Genomic DNA, 21,062 nt, shown 5'->3' on the forward strand with positions numbered 1-21,062 from the left:
TGATCATCTCAGTGCTATAACAGTAACTTGAGTGGTTTGTAAAGCAGTCACTGGTGATAGATATCCATGCCCCTGACAGCTGGGTTTCCTTCATTGATCTGAACCGTCATGAGCCTCGAGGAGAGACGACTGAGGTTTTAAATCACAGCCTTAAGTTTCATGACCATTACAGGGTCTCTGCGAGAAAAGACCGCTACCAATCGAACACATGGATCAATATTGTTCACTGAAATTATAAATTCTTCCTGTGCTAAAAGCTGAAGTGCGTCATTTTTGTTGTTGTTCTGAGGTTATTATTATTTTTCCTCTATTTGGTCTTGAAGAATTCAATTAAACTCTAACCCGTTTGCAGCCGTCTCACTTGCTGGTGTTGCCGATTTATGGAAAGACACGAGGGTCAACACAAGATCGAGACAAAGCTACACTGAGCAACGCAGAGGGTCGTGAGGAGTTACTAGGCTGCGATGCCATGATGTGAACTCATTTGACAGTGGTTTGACTCGAACAGATATTGGTTAGTATTTAAAACTTATGCACTGCAGTTTTTAGACTGTTTGGAAATGAACATTGTTGCAACGGGGAATAGACTACACAGCGTCAGCACAGTGCTACACTGAACATTTAATTTAGAACAGTCACCATGAGAAAAGAGTATTAAAATCACATTGGCACATTTAAAAGTCACATTTGGAAAGTTTACAAAGATGATTCCAATCTGTGAAGCGGTATCAATGCCTTGCATCTCTAATTAGCATCAGCACCAGGGGGGAAATTCAAATGTTTGGTCTGTCACTCTTTGATCGGTGGAGTATTGTTCGATCTGTTGACCTTTGACTGATTCTGGTTGAACTCAACGGGGGCTCTCGCTGCTGTCGTGCTGGAAGTTCGATTTGATTAAATTCTGATGATTTATAGAGACAGGCGGCTGCTGCTTGGCTATTTTAACAAATGCACACATCCTTCTGTTGTACATTCACATTCAAATTATTTCCCTAAACATGTTTTATTCTTTTCCTTTGTCGAATTTTACATTTTGCGGGCCGAGATTTTTGGCTTGCATTAAAAGCCGATCAAATTAGCTTTATCTTTGTTTTGATAGGCTATTTTTGTGGTACACTGTAAATGCTCCAGTGCTTCCACGATTGAACTAAAGACTAAACCTTTTTTTTTTTTACCAACATAAGAGTCGCCAATTATCAGAGAACAGAGCCTCCAGCAACTCTTTTAATTTGTTTAACAATATAAAAATACTTTTCATCCTAATTCCAAAATGAGCCTCTATCACCAGCCAGCTCGCTAAACAAACAGAATGTGCAGAAATGTGACGAGAATTGACACTTTTTATTGAGAGTGAGAGAAAAACAAACTAACTTGTGCTTTCTCAGTGACAGACCCATGTGATGCTTCATTTGCTGCAGGCCGTGATAGTCAGTGTAGATGAGGTCAAAGGGCAGCGGTCCCTTCAAGGGGCAGCTTCCTCCTCCTGGAGGGACACCCAGAAAGCTGCAGACAGTAGATTATATTAGATTAGTCATATGTGCAAAGTGGCATAAATCCACAGACGAGATGAGGAAGAAAAAGTATGGACGACCATCCTTTCCACTTGGACGAGTGGAAAGGAAACGTGAAGTAAGGTCTAAACAATCTGCATAAAGACAAATGTTTCAGCTCCATATCAGAAGTAATCTGCATCCATGACCCAGATTCAGGTTCATTGGACATGCATGTGCCGGAGTAACCTGGAAGTCAATACTCTCCTATGCGGTTTAGTTTCAGAAAGTATGACTAAAGAGAATCAACAGTGGTGAAAAGTCTGTTTTATTCTATCCAATATACGACAAGGTAAAACTGAAACTGAAGGTAAATGTTAACAGAGCCTTTTATTCACATGTGAAAGAAGCAACGCGCGTAATGGAGTCAGAGTCCAGAGGTCTCCTGTTGCCCATTCAGACTATAATGCAGTTCCTGAGTACAGAGAGGCATACTTAAACTTGTCTGAGTGTGAACGTTTGGTTCTCCGTAGAAGTTGGCTGTCCAGGGTGCGTGCATCTTTCACACAACCATACTCCAATACAGGGGTGTCAAACTCATTTTAGTTCAGGGGGCCACATATGGCACAATTTGATAAAAAAAAAATAAAAATCACCTATAAACAACAATAACTTTTCCCATTGTTTTACATTTCATGAAGTATCTTTTTACAAAACACATCATGAACAACCTGAAATTTCTAGTTTGTGTAAAGTTTACCATTCACACATGTGCATTAGTCACAGGTATCTGGAACTGGAAAAATATAGTAGTGCATTTTAACAAATTCATCCTGCGTGCCGGATTGGACCCTCTGGTGGGCTGGTTCTGGCCCATGGGCCATATGTTTGACATCCATACACTAATACAAAGAACTGATCAAGAGAGTAAATAAAACCAATGTTTGGTGGAAGAGCTTCAGTGCAACAGTGGATAAGAGGGCGCATACATGAATTGAGGATGGGTGAGAGGGAGAGAGAGAGCAGGAGAGTACAGAAGACAGGGAGAATGAAGGCACCCAATTGCATCGTGAAGCATCTCAGTGCCCTCGGCGCGATGACAGCAGAGCCATTCAACTGAACAGCCCCAGAATTCAGTGCTACCGAGCGGCGATGCCTCACACGGAGGAGTCTCGCAGTTTGTTTGCACAACTTTGTCAGACTCACAAGCAAAGACACACATTACCCGAGACAAACGGCGCACTCGTTCAACCGCGCGCCTGTGGCGGTTAGCGAGATGGCTGCTTTCAAGCAGAAGTCATTACGCCATCCTAACACTTACCGCAAACATAGCTGGCCTCAAGAATGCCACAATAGTGCTGTGCTGTGTTGTGAACATGTGCGTTGTTCTCTTAAAGACACTGAATGAGGGAAGAGGCGATTAGAACACAGCTGCTGTATACCATATGTATTTTTGCTATGCATATATTAAAGTGCTCAAAGGGCAAACATGTCAATGTTCTTCGTGTATCGACTGCATTTATTACATTTATGAGACGACATGTCAGTGCTTAAAGTTCTTATCAAGAATCATCGGACTAAAACATGAGGCATAACGGAAAAAAACATCAGAGATTTTCCCTTTTTTGTTAGGGAAAAACAGAAAATAGAAATGAGTTGCAGGCTTTGACAGAGTACTGCACAGCTCTCTGAGTGCTCAGCTTTCAGTCGGGATCACGGCAGCACTTTGTGTGAGGAAAACACAAGCCAGCACGTCCGTTTTCATTACGGAAAGACAAAGTGCCGCTTTGTCAAACTTGGGCATTTATTATTATTAAAATCCACACAGCACACAAATGAGCAGAGCGGAGGAGGGGGCTGGGCAGACGTGTTCAAAGGGCCACATAGACCGGAAGCTCCAATTAACGCTGCGTTTGTGTGTGTATCTGCGTCATTACCTCGTTTATGAAACCCTAAAGTTTTTTTAAGTTTTCAGTGGGAAAGCTCTCGTTGGCTGGCCAATCACAACACAGTCCACGTTCTGGGGGTGTGATTTTGGTCTGAAACAGCGCGGCTGACGAGAGCGTCAGTGAGGAGATATTTTGATCGGCTCGTTTGCAGCGATTAGGAGGATTTTAACCATGAAAACAAGTTAATATATGTAAGTAGACCTCCATAACTAACATATATGTGTGATACAAGCATTCGATGTCACCTTTCAACACTCGGCGAGCGAAATGGACGTGGTTAAACAGGTTCTGTAGAGTACGTACTGTATAATATATAGTACAGTATAAATAACAGTAAACACAAAGTTGTACTCCTTTACTTGTAAGGGCATATAATAATATTTTTGGAGCTTCAACTAAACTCACTTATAACTTCCGTCCAGCTGACATAGGACGATAGGCGGGCTGCACACTGGACAGTGTGTCCATCACAGGGCCACGTAGACAACCATCCACTCTCACAGCTACTGTACGGTCAATTCAACATGGTACCGTGGGAGGGAACCGGAGAAAAGAAGCGGACACTGGGGGGAACATGCAACATTCCATGCAGAAAGACCTTTGTTCTAAAGACCTGTCTTCTTGCTGCAAAGGCAAGAGTGCTGACCAGATGCTGAAAATCCACTTCACCATCCACCATCAAAACTGCATAGAGCTCATGAATCCAAAATAATAAAACAGGAGCCGAGTCCTGCACAGAGTAACCACAGATGAATTAAGGACTCAACGCAAGAACATCTCAATAAACTGTAGAAAAAATAATAATCTCGGCCGGTCCGGTTTACTGCGCTTTCGCAAACCACATTAGAGGTTTATGAAACCAAGAACACCGTTTAACACAGTAGTATTGAGGCTAATAATCTGAGAGCAGCTCATAAACTGCGTGCACAGATTTATAAAAAAGCCAATACAAAGTCAAACCTTTTTCTTTGTCAGGTAAGTTGTTGGGAATGATACTGTCACAACAAACAAACAAACAAACTAAAGCCACATAATTAGCCCCACTGCACTGGTCCAATTTCAAAACATAATATCTTCCTGTTTTTAAGTTCTTGAATTCATCAGTGACCCACTTTGGTTATGACTACTGAAGAAAATACCAGTTAGTGTTGGTTTCTTTTTACTTATTTATTTATTTCTGTGTTGTCAAACTGTATCCTCTTCTTTTTGCAGGAGCGATCTCTCACACACACACACACACACACACACACACACAAACGCGCGCACACGCACACACCAGCAAAACAAGAGAGAGAGCCTATCGATTTTCCGCTGGACAGTAAACATATTTAGTCAGCACTGCAGCCTTGTGGAAACGGGCATGGTGGCCAGTTCTCCTACAATATAAGGGATAATGAGCAGGAGTGTGTCAGCCAAAGGTGCTTTAAACTGCGGTTTCATCAGTCAAACGTACACAGCCGGGCAATTCAGTGCTTACACAAACAATGGGGCTTTGTTTTCTTGCCGTGCTCTATGCCGTGTGCAGTATTCAGCCTGGTCGACACAACACAGTCCAGTCTCTCACACCACATCAAAGCCTTGATGCACGCCCGTGTGTATTTTTCCCTCTACCGGCTGCATACATGTGTGTGTTTTCTGTGTGTATTATATAGTATAAATATACATCTATACAATTTACAATTCATATTTATGTCTATTTCTTCACATGCCTCGGCTTATTTTTACTGTAATGCTATAAATTTGCTCAAAATCTGAATTGTTAACTAATTTCTATCTAATTTTAACTTCCTATGCTATAGACAATCACCTGTAAAGCACACCTAAGCCTCAAAACTTGTTCTACTGCATGTTAAAATAGTGCTTTAACAATTTAAAATGAAGAAAAGTTTTATAACCCCTCCATTGTACTGTAGTTGTACATGAACCCCAGATTTTGTGTGTTACATTTGAAATTTGAACAGTATAAGACAAAAAAAACAAAAAAAACATTTTGTCTCAATGTCCAAAAACAGGCCAAAAATGGAAACTATTTATGTACAGGTGTTTTTCCAACTCTCTCCTCTCAGGTGACAAAGACCTGCTTTGGAGTCAGTGAAATTACCGTAATAACTACACGTTGGCAGCAAGCGCTGCGTAATTACGGAAATGCAAAGTGCACTTTGCTTGTTGTTAAAGGGTTAAATCACATTTAATATGTTTGAAAAAATATATATATAAAATAAAGCTCGACTGACACACTGGCGTGCTTTCCTAAAGATACGTGTATTTGGGATTCCACTATGTGAGTTTCCATTCGAATATGAATCTAATTTGAAGTCGCTGCACTAATGTCAGAGCAGCTACACTATATTACAGTGTTAGTGCATGACTCCCCTCCTCAGAGATCCACTAAAGGTGCTGCAGTTTTATTTGCACATATGAAACTTTAAGGGAAGAGTAAAGGGATTAAAGAACATTAAGGAGCCATTAAGTATGAAAAAGAAAGCACGGGCACTATAAGGCTGGGCGGCGCACCAAGTCTTTGAATTATACTATATATAAAATATACATTTTCCAACGCGGTATAGAATTATACGGTTACCATAAATAACGGCAGTGTGAAGCCATGCACACACTTGCACCTCTTCGATAACTCTGACAGACACATTACTTCATGTTATAATTATTAATCATTTCCTTTGTCCTCAAGCAACACGAGTAGTGGAGCTCGGATTCGCACTTGTGCAGACACACACACACACACACACACACACACACACACACACACTGACAATGCACACATCTGCAAATAGACTCGTTAAAAACATGTTTCAGTTGACAATCAAAGAGGCAATTAGCAAACACAACATTTCACGAATGTTACTTAACGAGCATTTTGCAGCGTTCGTATGTGTGTGTATGTTTGGGAGGTAAAGTAATTACATATACATATATACATATATATGTATATATATATACATATGTATATATATACATATATACATATACATATATATATATATACATATATATACATATACATATATATATATACACATATATATACATATATATATATACATATATATATATATATATATATATATATATAAAGGGTATATATGACTTTTCAGCCAAAATATACCTTTATATCATTTTCTGCCCAGCCAAGCACTACAAGCACACATACACCTGCAGACACAACTCTATTTTTCGCAGACACACACACACGCACACACACAAGATTAAAGGATAAAGCTGGAATTACTTTATAATTTCATCATTAACAACAAATCCTATGAAAAGCCCAAAGCAATTAATTCATTCTGTAGTAAAGCGGTCTATGCGGCCAGTCAGCTTTTGCCCCTCTATAATATTCTTAAACACATTTAAAATAAACCATGCCTTTGCATGTTCTGGGGACATTTTTGTTTCTTTTCAGCGGCACGTCCACGAGCATGCTCAGTGATAGCGTTCCTCTTTAAAGATTCATCTACAGCAATAAATCCCTGATTGGGTTTATTACGACTGAATATGTCCCCCAATAAAACCTAACGCTTCTAAATGTGTATATAATAGAATCTGGATGACACTGAAGTTGGCAGGGAGACATAAGCCACATCAAGCTTTGCCTGCGCACAATCATTTTTAACTTCATTCAGTAAAAAAAAAAAAAAAGACAAAAAGGACTAAATAATGTCTTTAAGTTAGTGGAAAAACGGATGGATTTTTCAAAGCAAAGACTCCAAAGAGGAGAACAGAGGTTTAAGACTTGAGTACATTTCCTGACAGCACCATCGGGCACACAGCTGGCCACTGGCACCAGGACAACTCGCCAGTTTGAGGAAACAGAGAGCCGCAGTACACACTGCATTACTTAGGAAGGACGTAAATATCCAACAGGGACAGGAATTGGCTGAGGCAGACTTTGAGGCACAGACTGAGACCTGAGGTGGCAGGCTGAGGAGAAAGAGAGAGAGCTCACAGTGTGAAGAGAATGACATGGGCAGGGAGGAGAGCTGATGTTGCAGTCGGCCTGCGGAGGGAGTGAGGTGTTGAATTCTAATCCATTACTTGGGACAGCTGGACAGCGGTAGGAGACCAAAACCTGCGCGTTGTCACCATCGTGCTCACATTAAGCCCATTTCAACAGGGCTTATGGAAATTGCTGCAGAGCACGTGAGAAACACTCTGCCCTTTGTGTTGGCCAGCTTTGTACAAGCATGAAAAACGACGAGAGCTCATTATTTTCTGTTTTTAAATGAAAATGATGTGCGATCATGATCATGGAGGGGAACATCAACAATACTAAGATCCGTGGAAAGTGTCAGATGACAGAAGTTTGCCTTTCTATTTACTGAGATGGATTGTTGTGCACAAAAAAAACCACACACGCCTCATTTGTGTGTTTGCTCATTTTTCTCTTTTACTTTCCGAGTTGTCAACATCACAGGAAGACCTCCTTTTCTTAAGCTGCGGTAAAAGTGTCTTTGTGCTGCAGAAAATCAAACAATTGACTTTGTTGCCTAAAGCACGAAGAACAAGTCAAATTGTGTCTGTGCAAATGAGCCGTATTTCTTCAATTATCTACTCTCCACACATCAGGTGTTACAAAGTGAAATGTTTTATGACAAGTAGTTCTAGAATCGTTATCGGTCAGTACTGGTATCAGTCCAATACTGGTCACAATCACTGCATCGGATATCGTACAAATAAAAATGTAAAAGCTGATACAATCCAAAACTCCTATATATCGCAAACTTCACTATACACAGACTGTAAAAAATGTATTTTATTAAATGTAATTCATGTTATAGAGTCATGTTTGTGCTGTTTACTTCTTCTTTTTGGGGAGAACAAAAATTGTGTTGTTAACAGCTTCAAAGTTCATAAATCGTCTAAAACGACTATTGGATTAATGGCAGTATCGGTAGATACTTGAATTTGGATCGGTATCAGACACAAAAAAAGCGGTATGGTCCCATCATTAATCTGCATATTTGATCTGCCTCATACTTGGGTTGAACACGAGGGAGATTCTGCCGTTATTGAGCACCACGGATCATCAAGACTTTAAATAACGACCTAGAGGAATGAGAAGCTTCACAGACGAGCACCGTGCGACGGTGAAAGCAAGCATCCAAACTGAGCAGAATGTGACCCAAGGCAGAGGGTTGATTAAAGACGAGGGGATCGCTCGATGTGATGCACAGATGTAAAGGATGCAGATGAAATGGTGTGAAACTCACTCCAAGGGTCGCACTCATTCTTCCTTTTGAGTGTAAGCACAACCTATCACAAGCCCGTCCTGAGCTTCAGGCGGCTAAAGTCTAATCAGAACAGGAAACATACTTCAGTTGCGACAAAGGAAAACCCTGATAACCTAATTTATTCACCATGTACTTCACTGTTGGCCGTGCGATTCCGGCCTACGTGGCTCTATTTTCTTGCGGTGCTGTTTTTGCATTCACGTTCAAAGCACAGAAACAGAAGTCGATCCGAAGGCTGTAGGGTGAGAGTGCATCAGCATTTATGGAGGCACAGCCTGACATTGACGGTATAATAAGACTCTTTATTGGTGCTTCAAGGTTTAAAAAAAAAAAAAAAAAATGTTTTGATTATCAAGCATTTTATACATTCAGTGTGCATGCGCCTCATTATCAGGCTCGGTTTTTGAATGACAGAAACATTCCGTGCATCATTTAATTGGGATACTGATCACTTGATACTAACATCAGTTAAGCGCACACTGAGGTCTAGACATAATTCATCGGCAAAGCAGCTCTGCAGATCCTCCATGTCAAGACAGAAAAGAGAAAAGGAAGGAGCGTGAAATTACATCAGTGTGAGACATACAGGGAGACGGGGAGAGAGAGAGAGTTTCGGCAGAGTTCGACCGAGATTGTGGTGTTTCAACAATATTGGTTTCTTCAGATTATTTCTAGATGGCAACCCCTCTAAGTGGCAGTGTGAGCGTTTCTTCCCTCTGCTGATAGAACTCGCTGTACCCAACAGGTCCCCCCCCAACTCTCCATTTTATTTTTACCCCGCCTCCGTTTTCCTCACTCCTCAGGTGTTCAGACGCCACGCTCTGTCGCTGGCTAATTACCCATGTCGCTCTGAGGGAGAGAGGAGGGGAGACCCCGGAGTGAAAATAACAGCTGTCTTTGCCACTCTGCAGACTGCTGTGGGGTCCTCCCCTAGGAGTGCGACAAGTGCCAGTGTTACTGACAGAAGTGATGTCAACGTCTCCACCTCAATTACAGTAAATCCAGGACAGACAAGAGGAGGAGGCTGCACTACTTTTCTTTTACCACCATCACTCTGCTTCTGACTCAAATTACAAATCTCAAGTCTCGCACTTTTGAACTACAACGGGACAGGAGAGCGTCTGTAGAAAGTGGGAATAGATGCTACTACGTGAAGACTGTAATCTTAAAGGGAGTCTTTTTCACCTACGGTGTTTGAATCATTACCAGCGAGTTGACAGTCTGTTTGGAAACACAAATAAAAATGCAGCTTCAGAGATTAAATATTGATTACTTTCCACTGAAGTGTGCAGCATTCACAGCACCATCAGCGCACGGGACACTCAGCAGTGTTTTTGACTTTAACAGCCTCTGATAAGATAATTAACCAGAGTCTACAACTATGTTATATATTTTTACGCAGAGCAGCACCGTAAAGCACCTCTCGTTCAATGAAAAGTAGTAACTCAATGAAACCGTCATTCATAAAGATGACACGCAATCAGTGATCCCTGATGAAATCGAGATGATCCAGATACAGGGACATCTATGCCATCTGTTGTGCACAGTGCACAGCGCTATTTTAAATGTTGCTCCCTGTATCATCCGTATAATCTGAGATCTCACTTGTGAGATTTAAATCTCGCCAACGCCTAATAACAGTATTTAAAACAGAACAGTTTGCCAGTTGTGTTACATTTTTAGGTTAAGTGTTTGATTTTTCATTCAAACGTGTGCTATATTTAATGGATAACCAGTTACTGTTGTCATTTCAGCAACAGGAGTGACTGACATGGAGGAAACCCAATCAATCAATTAATTATATAATCCTACAAATAGAGCTTCCACAGGGGTGCATCTGTAGAGAACGTTGCCGTGTGTGGACAGAAAAAAGGGGCATTTTCTTTTTAAAGCTAATCACTGGAGAATCTGCCGTGAAAGTGAGCCAGGATCCTAATGTGAAGACGCAACGTGCGACTGTAACTGATTTATTTCGGCAAAGAGAAGACGTCAGCCAAAGTGACTATTCCGTGAAGCCACCAGAGAGCGAGAGTGTTGCAAATTATAGAGCCAATTGATGTGATGCTAAGTAGCCGTCTAACTCCCACTGTAACTAAGCACCCAGTGAGGCTAATCTGTCGATCGGGAAAAAGCACTAAACACATTAACAATGCTATTCACACGAGAGCCACAGCAGGACATTCAGCTTCATTCTAAAGCCTGAGTGGGAGAGAGAAGAAAATGTAAATAGATACAAGCCTGAGGGAAGCAGTGGGAGCACAACCGACGTAACAATCTGTCAATTTAATGTGGTAGAAGACAAGGATGGGACGTGGAGAAAACATTCTCTTTTTCATTACTGATTAACAGTCAGAGAATGTTCGGCATCTGTCATTAACTGGCCAGTTTAACAAGGCCATTAAAATATACTTGGCGCTATTTTATATTTTACTTACGGGGTATTTGATCCCAGGCTGGGAACTGAGACCATTATCAAGCTTAATGGACACACTTACGTATATCAACGTACATAACCTCAAAGTGGACACATAAAATATCACACAAAGACCGTTATCAGCTGTAACCTTGGCTGATGTTTTTTAGTGAGTCAGAACCTCTGCAATTTTTTAAAGCCTCTCTAATGGTGCTCCCGAAGTAGGCAGACTGTGGCGATTCAGCACACCATGACACCAATTAGTGGGGTAAATAATAGCATGGCCGACAAAGGCACTCCTACTGCGACCATCTTTCCCACCTCACTGGTCTCGCCAGTCTGTTCTTATCAAAGTAGGCTGAAATTTAAGATCAAAGGGCGACTCAAACTCATCAGCACCCTTACCTCTTCCTTACAGCGATAGATACAGTGCTCAATAACAAGCACACATTAGCATCGGCCTGCTGCTTCAGGAATCCACAACAGCAAATGCAGCCATGTACGCAGTCGCCATGAGGCCAGGGCAGTGCCGACAGATAACAGCCTCCAGAAAATGTCCAGAGATGGAACTTTGTGATTTTTTTTTTTTAACTCTTAATCACATACACCAAAAGTGGGGCGATCAGTAATCTCAAACGTTTCAATGCACCCATCTCATCTCAGCTTAAATAATGCAGTACGTGTCCATTGGCGTGAGGGCTGATGGTCATGTTATCTCAAACACAAGGAGGTGTGGAGATGCTGTCAAGCCCACAGGCTGATAAGAAACTCTGCAGGAAGGAGAGACAGCCACAGTGTGTGGCCAAAGGTGATTGAAAACATGCGGAGCAAAAGATTGGGCTGCTCATCAGGTGGAGAGCATCGGCAAACGACAGCAAAGCCTTTCCACGCAGTGAAAACGCTCAAGACAACGGCAGATGTTTTGTATTTTTATACAAATGCAGATGACTCCTGCATAGATACCCCACATAAAATTTAAATGACACGAACAACACATCTCAGAGCTGTGTGTGTGTGTGTGTGTGCTGGGATTCTGCCTGCAGCTTGAAAGCAATATGAGAAAATAACAGGGTCAGAGAGGAATAAGTAAAACCTTGTTTACCCGTGCAGCTCCTTGACTGAAACCGAGATCTTGACGTTGTGCCCCAGCACATGGAGAACTGTGAGGATGTCGGCCCACTGCACCATCTCGCCCAGGGGACCCCCCTTCAGCACCTTTGGACTGAAGACGTCCCCCGACTCCTCAGTCAGAAAACCCACATGGACGAGAATCTGAATTCAGAGAGAAAAACAAGAAAGACAAAAAAACGTCAAAGCAGGAGAAAAGTGGAGCACACTACATCACCACTTTTCATGTGGCGTAAGACGTTTTCTTAGACCATCTGGAAATTGTGGGGGATCTGATCCACAGAATGACACCGAGTGCAATGACTGCTTTAAATTACCGGTGGGTAAAGATGAGAATTCCCTTCAAGCTCTAGTGCTAAACAGCGCAATCTCTATGGCCTAGTTTTCTCTCCCCACTCCTTTTCAATCTCATACTGCAAATTCTAGCACTGTCTTCCCTGAGTGCACTGTTTACATCACTGTATATAGTGACGCTATTGTTGGTTATCTTGTTGTTGTTGTATCTTATTTTTACCTTTCTACCTTGTTGTGATAGTTGCTGTCACACTGCAAATTCCCCCATGTGGGACCATTAAAGGATTATCTTATCTTATCTTAAATACTGACACACAGAAAGTGAGTGAAAGAGGGAGAGAAAGAGGAGAAAATGAAGTGATGTCGTCTTCAGATGTTGTTTCTAAGGTACTTTGATCATTTATGTGTTGTATATGTGTCTTCCAACATAGTGTCACTGTGGTCCAGACTGCATCCAGGAAACTCAAGAGGAGCTGCTTGGTGAAGGAAACAGCAGCAGCTTTGATTGGAAAATAAAAGCACACAGTCGGGCAGCTGATCAGCGTGATCGTGATTCCAATATGATTGTGAAGTCCTACTGAACTGAGGTGTATTTTTTAGCAAACCATATTCATCTATTAGACCGAACATTTATTCATCCATTTGTCCAGAGTTACAACATCAGCGGAACACCTTTCTACATCTGCCTGAGGACACATTTCGTTTCTAATTTTTATTTCTGAATATCTTTGAGAAGGCACACATCCCAAGGCTCACAATTTAAAAGGAAAATAATGAGGTTTTGAGAGATTCGAGGTATCAGCATGTGTACTCCTTTTTTTTTTACACTTAAATCTTACAATTAGAAATCCCCAATGCTAATCCCTCTCCTCTATCTTTCATCCTTAAAGAATGCATCACCGTGTTGAAGTGATTTAGTCAAATACAAGCTGATGGAGTAAGACCATCATTTCCCTCGTGATTCATGGCAAAATCAAGTGTCACATTTCTTTTCTTTTTTTTCTTGTACTTTATTAATCCATCAGGGAAATTCTTTCTCTGCATTTAATCCATTCTCTACTAGGAAGCTTCCTAGAATCAGGAGCAGTGGGCAGCCACCCAGAAAAGACTATTAGAGATTCAACATATCTTTTAAATAACAACTGTCTCTTACATTCAAATCATTGTCAGATCAGTTATCACGGCTCTTGTGTTTCTCACTATAGCAACGTTTGCATCTCATGTTGTCCGGTGACGTTCCTCCAGTGCGTACAGAAGTCATCTCTTTTACGTCGAGATAGAAAAAGACAACAGCAAAATTGCACATTTGAGCATAACTGAAATTAAATGCTCTGCCAGTGTATACACCGAAACCCTCCCTCAGTCAGGTCTGATAGTATTGCTTGACAGAGCCTGCTTTCAGACGAAGCATGCTGCATATAAATAATGTTGCATTGTTTCTGGTCACAACAGGTCAAACAGAGGCAGAATAAGACTAACAACAACAATCTGGGAATAGTTATGCACTGCAGTAGAAAGTGAATATGGGCTGTTCGTTCAAATGCTACAAGTGAAGCTCACACAGCTGAAGGACGTTAAAGGAGCTGAAAAAACAGACAAGTTGGCCACAGCTGCTCCATAAAGCACCTGTCTTCTCTACAAATCAGTCTCTGCTTTTCAACTGCAATTCCACACACACGCTGACTGACTCCAAGGCTGCAGCGTTTGGTTAATGGACAGTAACCATTACTGTCAAACACACAATTACAATAAACAAAGCCCTCTGGCCCGAGGGGAGATTGCTGTTTTTTGGGAGGAGTGGAACATTACTGACAGATTGAGGTTTGATTTATCCAAGTGATGAAGGAAAGGCACACAGCAGAATGACAAGGCAACTGTTGTCGTGTGCAGAGAAAGGGTCAAAAAAAAAAGAAGAAACTTTTATCTTGCTTCTTAAGCTTTTGGAGCATTAAGCCACTTCTCAGCTACGGCGGGGCGTATGAAGAGCTGTGTCCGTGTTGTGAGTAAAAAGGCATCTACTGCAAAATGTTCAGCCATTCACTCAGACCCCCCCCCCCCCCCCTTTCACTGTGAAAGATAAAACCTATGTATAATGGCATAAATACATAAATGCAGACAGCATGCAAATGTGTCAGGAAATGAGCATCAAAACAAACCTAAAATATTGAGATACTAGTCTGTCTGTTCCTGGTTAAAAGCCAACTTTCAGAGGGAATGTAAAAAAAAAGAAAAAGAAGCACAAACATGATATGATGCAACATTAAAAAAAAGCATTAGTTCAAGTCTAGGCTCCTGAAGAGGTCAAGTTAAACAAAAACCTTTCCTTTATGCATCTGTGCAGCATTCTTTAAACAGACACAGTCTCCTCAATGTGGCATTTATGTCTGAGGTCAGAGTCTCCTGGAAATAAATCAGTGTCATTTCCGTGTAGGTCACAGAGACGCGACTCTCATCCTCTCTGTGCCTTTTGTGTGTGTGTGTGTGTGTGTGTCGCTGTAAAACCGTCCGTATAGCTTCTGACTAGGGATGCACGATATTAGGAAATCATCACGCAATAACGTTCCTGAATATTGCGACGACAAATTAAGAGATTCAAATAAAAGTACTGATATACAGTAAACAATAAGATTATATATGATATATATATATGATATATATGATTATTATGATTTATTGTTATATTATATATATATATTAATATTATTTCAACTTAGTTTTATCGCCATGTGCAAAATGTTTATACAGATCGTTGCTGCAGCTGAGGCCAGTAGCTCTTATTTTGAAGGTCAGGGTGAGAAGAAGTGATGATGGGTTATACATTATACAAGGACTCTTGTGTCTGCACAGTATAGAAGCTCATAATAATAACCAGTTAGTTACATTATTAGTACTTTAATGTTATGTATAATGACGGTTTTAGGAGTTCTAAGGGTTTTAGTCTCAGTCTTAGCTTTCTCTCTTTTTATTATTTATTATTACACTGTGTTATCTGACACTGACAGAAGCTGGTGAGAAACATAGTTTCGCTTCAGTGTGAGTATTTTATTTTTTTTACAAATCATGTGAAATGACAAATAAAGGATCTTGAAATCTTGAAATCTTGAATCTAATAAAATAACCGTGGTATGCGTTTCACTTTCCTGTGAAAGTTAAGAAGCGCAGCGGGCTGCAAACTGTTCACTGCGGGAGCGCGCTGCTGTTGACTGAATGTGGGGGAAACATTTACCACATTTGCCAGATCGATACATGTCGATAGAGTAACGATATATCGTAAACCTCTGACTGTGTTCTACAAATACACTTGACCTGAACACATTGAAGATTTCGACTGCAATTGTGCGTTTCTTCATTATTTCCTGAGTCAGACACCACCTGCAGATTTTAACGCTGGATTAATAACATATATTGGGCCCAAAAAACACTTTGTTTAAAGCAAAGCAGTCTGTTTGCACCTCACAGGCAGCCAAGAGCACTTGAGCACCATACAATGAGCAAACAACACGTGAAAAAAAACTAGCTAAAGACAAAAATAACTAAGGTTGATCATAACGCAGTTTGGAACACTGAAATGGCACCGTGCTGTGGGTGTTCTGCACAATTTAGTACAAAATAGTGCTGATAAATACATGTAAAAGATTCCAAAAAATGATTTTTTTCCCAGGTTATTCCCTTACAGCACATACAACACCTACACTCTTGTCCTGCAGTATATGCAAATACACACCGGGGTGTAAAAATGCCTCATATTCACCCTTTTTTTATCTCTCCATCGGTTGCGAAGCTTGTCGTCCAGGCGTCGAGCAGCAGAGGCCCACTGTGCTGCCAGGCTTCGTATTCGTCTCTTCATGAAGCTTAGTGATTCCTTTCCAGTGCCCACCTTCTCCAGAAGAGTCCCGATGTCAAACTGGAAAACAGCCTGGACAAGAGGAGCAATAAATATTTACAAGCGCATACTGCATATAAAAGGCGTCCCATTTCTGTGTTTTCTGTGTTATGTGGCTCATAAATATGGAGAACTTGGCTTGAAACTAAAGGCAGTGGGATACTAAAACAACACAATTGTATCGTTGTCGCTGTTTTCCATGAGTGGGACTATTTTGGTTGGAGTTGTGGTTAAACGTGTAAGTGTACGCATTGTCTTGCTACCTGCTGGAGCCTCGGGCATTTGCTTCTAAGAGCGTTTGCCTGAGGGATTTCTGGATCACACTCATAAATAATACGTTTACTCCTCTGGTCTGCCCAGTATGATTACAGCACGTCACCGTAAAATACCATGCTGGCACTGATCAATGGCAGAGCACGGAGGATAAAAAAAAGTGTCTCTCTCTCTCTCGCTCTCAAAAAAAAATACAGATTTTCTCAAAGACAAAAATCAATTTGCAGAGCTGAAGCGTCATCAAACAATGCGGGTAAATTATTGCCCTCCAGGCAACTTGTGTATGGCACAGCAGAAACGCAAAGAGCCCGGGGGGAAGAATTGGGATTAGTACCATTCAATACAGCCTGGCAATTAGAGCTGAAGGTAGAGCTGCAGAACAAATTTACATCAGGGCCTGTTGTACATTACTCCAGGGAGAAAAGGAGGGGAGGGGACGGAGGGAGACGGAGGGGTAGAGACCTTGAAGAGTGATTATAAGCGCAACGCATCTTCTGTTGATGCTGAAAATAAATATCAAACGAAACAGGAGTGGGAACAGCGATGGAACTCTGGAGTGACAGCAAACAGCCAGAGAGTCTCACATTTCCCCGTGAATCTTTTGCCTTTTGGCAACATCCATACGACTACAGTTTCATTTAAGACTCATAATCAAACATTTCAATCCTTAGTAATACACTTAAACAATGTGTATCACATGACATTTCAGGTGCATTTCAGGTACTGGGCATGTGCAAAACAGGAAGTTGATTCTCTTCTCTGCACTTATTTGCTTCTGTTTCCGAGAACGAAACAACAGTGGTGACTGTACTTTTCTTTCACAGGTGATAGTTGAGACACAGATGATAAAAAAAGAAAAACAATGAGGGAATAAATGCAGGAAACTGCGTCATCATTTTTAAAAGGTCTCCATTCGTGCCCGTCTGTGCAAAAAGCAGCAGCAAAGATTTCAAACAGAAAATGGATATTGGAGCTCTAAAACGCTGGAGTAATGTGGATGACAGGTGTATCCGGAGCAGAATTTATGAATTTTTAAATTAAAACTGACTAGTATGGATGTAGCCTCTGGTTATATGCAAAACACTGAAGCTTCGAAATACCAGCGTCGCAGCAAGAATATCTGTCACAAATGAATGTTAACATATTTTCTTCCAAATTTGGTCACGTCCCTGCTAAAGATAGACATGTATGTAGGATGTAGGATGTAGGATGCAGTCTGGTTTGTTTTACATGCCTGCAAACACATCAAGTTTCACCCCCCATGTGCAGTGACCGTGTCAGTAAGGAATCAAAACTCTCGACATGAACAGTGCTGTGTTACCTGTGTCTTGGGCAGAGGCTTCAGGGTGGGTGTAGCAGTCTGGTTCCTCCAGGCCAGTGGGGGGCAGAACCACTCGACCTCACTCAGGTACATGAGGAAGGAGCAGTCCGAGCCGTCCACGCCATAAAAGGCATAGCAAGGGTCCGAGGTCCAACGGGCACGCATCCACTGGAAAGAAAAGCCCAAAACTGTTTGTCTGTCTGTGTCTATGTGCAGTACATCCATTGGACAGTCTTTTACCTGTTGCCCAAAGCAGCATGATAAGGTCATCCAGCAGTGTAATGATTGAGATGATTAAAATAATAAAGTAAACTCAGTGTTCTGCAGCAGGCTGGAGAGAGATTCCGTAAAAATATAATGAATACCAATAATTGAAGGGCTCGCTTTTCCACCAGTCTGAGCTGATGGTCTTTGAACAGCGGTTCAAAGACTTGTGTCCCACTTACTTAGTGCGACGCACTTTACAATCAGTACTTTTTTCTGACTCTCAAATCTTCAAGTGTTGAATCTCTTTTAAAAGGAGTTCAACGTGGACCCTTAAACTGCCGCTCCTGAACAAAATCCTTCAAAAAACGAGCATAAAATGGAGCAGCCGTGTTCTGACCAGAACCAGAGAGAGAGAGCAACACACTATACCAAACAATCAATAAAGCCGAATAGAATAAGAGGCTTATTCTGGGGTAACGACGAACAAAACTCCATACAATTAGGTGATTGTATGCTTGTATTTTCTTCACTTTCTGCCAAATTGAAATCATTTCACTTAAATGTTGGGCAGTTTATTGGTTTCTAAAGCTCAGATATGCTTTTAACCTACAAAACCCCTGCAACACTCAGATCTTCAGGTAGCAGACCTTTTTAATTATCCCTGAACTTAAAACTAAAACCTCCATTTATGATGGTCTCCCATCTCTGGAACAGTCTTCCTGGAGAACCGAGGGCAGCCAAGAACGTTGATATTTTTTTCAAAAGCAAACACGAGACCTTTTCACCTGGCTTTTAACAGAGTTTTATTTATCTGAACCCCTTTGCTTATCTTTTTGATTTCTACCACTGTTGGTGTGCACACACGTACATTTCATCACTAATATCACATTTTGGACTGTTATTGTATCGTTTTGGCTTGTACTTTTGAATTAAAATCATAAGTCAGCTTTTATTAAACTCCGGTTGATTCAATAATATTTTTAGAGTGTTTTAGAGCTGCAACTAATGTCTTGTTTTGTCCACAAACCAAAAATTAACTTTGAATGATTTCTTTGTTATCCAGAGCAACAAAATGAAGAAAATACTCACATTTAAGAAGCTTACACAATCAGAAATTGCTAAAAGCTTTAAACCGATGAATCGATTATCAAAGTAGTTGTCGATTAATTTAGTAATCGATTAATAATCTATTTGTCGATTAATTGTTTCAGTTCTACAGTGTTTTAATCATTGATGGCGACTGAGATTATTTTCTGTGAGTGATTTGGGGGTGTTTGGTGAAGCCCCTTGAGTTCAATTACTTAGTATGAAAGAGATAGATAGAGACGTGGATTTTTATAGACATTTTGTTACTGCGTGCACACACATCTCTCACACCTCAAAGCATGCAACGGCGTTTGAACATTGGACAGAAGGTACACTTTCACACCGTCTTGAAATCTATATTAAAAAAAAAAACAAGCTTTCCTTTCTTTACTTATTTCCACTCCAATAGAAAGAGGCAATGTTATTTATGTGGATATTTCACAGCACACAATGCTCTGCTACCTATATTAAGACTGCAGTTCCCACAATATTTTTCATGTTTGCTTATAAAAACCATCATTTATTCTGTTCTTACTATTTTCAAGGTCCAGTTTCGCTTTGTTGTCGCCCATTATTTGTTCCCATCACGCTCCATTTCTCCCTTTATCTTATACAAAATTCATGACGCGCCAAGGTGAGTCGCCAACAGAGGACAGGGGAATTTGTGTAGCATGTGTGCCACTGTTTAGACTTAAGTGCGATATATAGACTTACATCCACCTTGCTGGGGCAGTCTGGATAACGGGGATCTTTAGGAATCCCACATTGCCCTAGAGTTCCGTCCCTGACTGGAGAAAACAAAAACAAACACAGTATTTATCAAAGCGAGAGAAAAGACCAAAAATCAGCAAGTGTACTGCATCATTTTTACACTGTACAAAGACAACACAGTCAAACACGAACAGGAAGGTGAGACGCTGGCGAAATAAATCATATTCTGTATCCACTGTGTTTTTCCGTCTCTTTTTCAAGCCAAATAAACCATCTGTTGTCCACTTCTAACATAAACACTGTCAACATGAATCATATAAGTTGGGAAATCGGCCAGTAAATCAGATTTTAAACAAGCTGTCATTCACAAACAGTAAATTGACAGATATATCTTATAGAAAATAGAAAAATATCAGCCTCTGAGTTTGTCTCCAGATGATTATGTTTGAAAGTGATCGATGTGGTCTTCACAGCATTACTGTGTGTTTTTAGCATCATTGACAGATCATTGAGAGAGTATACGGCTGGCTAACAAGCTTTTACACAAATGTTGGGCTCCCTTGCTGAATGGCCAAGTCTGTCTTCCAAGTCACTTGCTGGATTTACTATAGATAGCTTGCATTAGTGTAGTGCATAAAAATCATAATCTTCAGCCCTCTTTGTTCTCTCCCAATCTTCCCTGGCTCTTTCTGTGGCTCAGCCGCCTCTCTCTTTTTTTCCTCCTCCTTCTTCTTCTTTCCTCTGCCTCTCGCTTTACTTTCCCTTCATTCTCTCCCCTTGAAGCCCAGTGCTCGCGAGCCTAATTAAAGGAGCGGTTGCAGCATCTCCAGCAGCATCCTGCCAACCATGGAAGAGCACACTCACGGACAAATAATTGCTATCCATTCTGTCTGATTAGCATGATAAGTCCAGACCTCTCACGGAGAAGGGCGCTCCTGCCCGCCAATGTCACAACTTAGCGGAGTTCACGGCGATGACAACAGACGGATTATCTCACTCATTTTAATGAGACATGTCAGGTGAACTATTTTCAGTCATAAAGTGCAATGTAGTGGATA

At 41.0% G+C, this 21,062-nt stretch overlaps 1 protein-coding gene across 1 annotated transcript in view; it reads right to left on the reverse strand.

The window, feature by feature from the left end:
* The window catches only part of LOC131476100 (alpha-1,6-mannosylglycoprotein 6-beta-N-acetylglucosaminyltransferase B), a 52,637-nt gene that overhangs the window by 12,801 nt on the left and 18,774 nt on the right, over window positions 1–21,062 (reverse strand). The window contains exons 5-9 of the mRNA XM_058654590.1: window positions 20,008–20,081; window positions 18,001–18,168; window positions 16,275–16,439; window positions 12,204–12,373; window positions 1,372–1,503 (exon numbers count right to left, since the gene is read on the reverse strand). Coding sequence (XP_058510573.1) covers window positions 1,372–1,503; window positions 12,204–12,373; window positions 16,275–16,439; window positions 18,001–18,168; window positions 20,008–20,081 — 709 coding nt within the window. The remainder of the gene's footprint in view (window positions 1–1,371; window positions 1,504–12,203; window positions 12,374–16,274; window positions 16,440–18,000; window positions 18,169–20,007; window positions 20,082–21,062) is intronic.

Source organism: Solea solea, chromosome 16 (assembly GCF_958295425.1).
Source record: "Solea solea chromosome 16, fSolSol10.1, whole genome shotgun sequence".
Taxonomy (NCBI): domain Eukaryota; kingdom Metazoa; phylum Chordata; class Actinopteri; order Pleuronectiformes; family Soleidae; genus Solea; species Solea solea.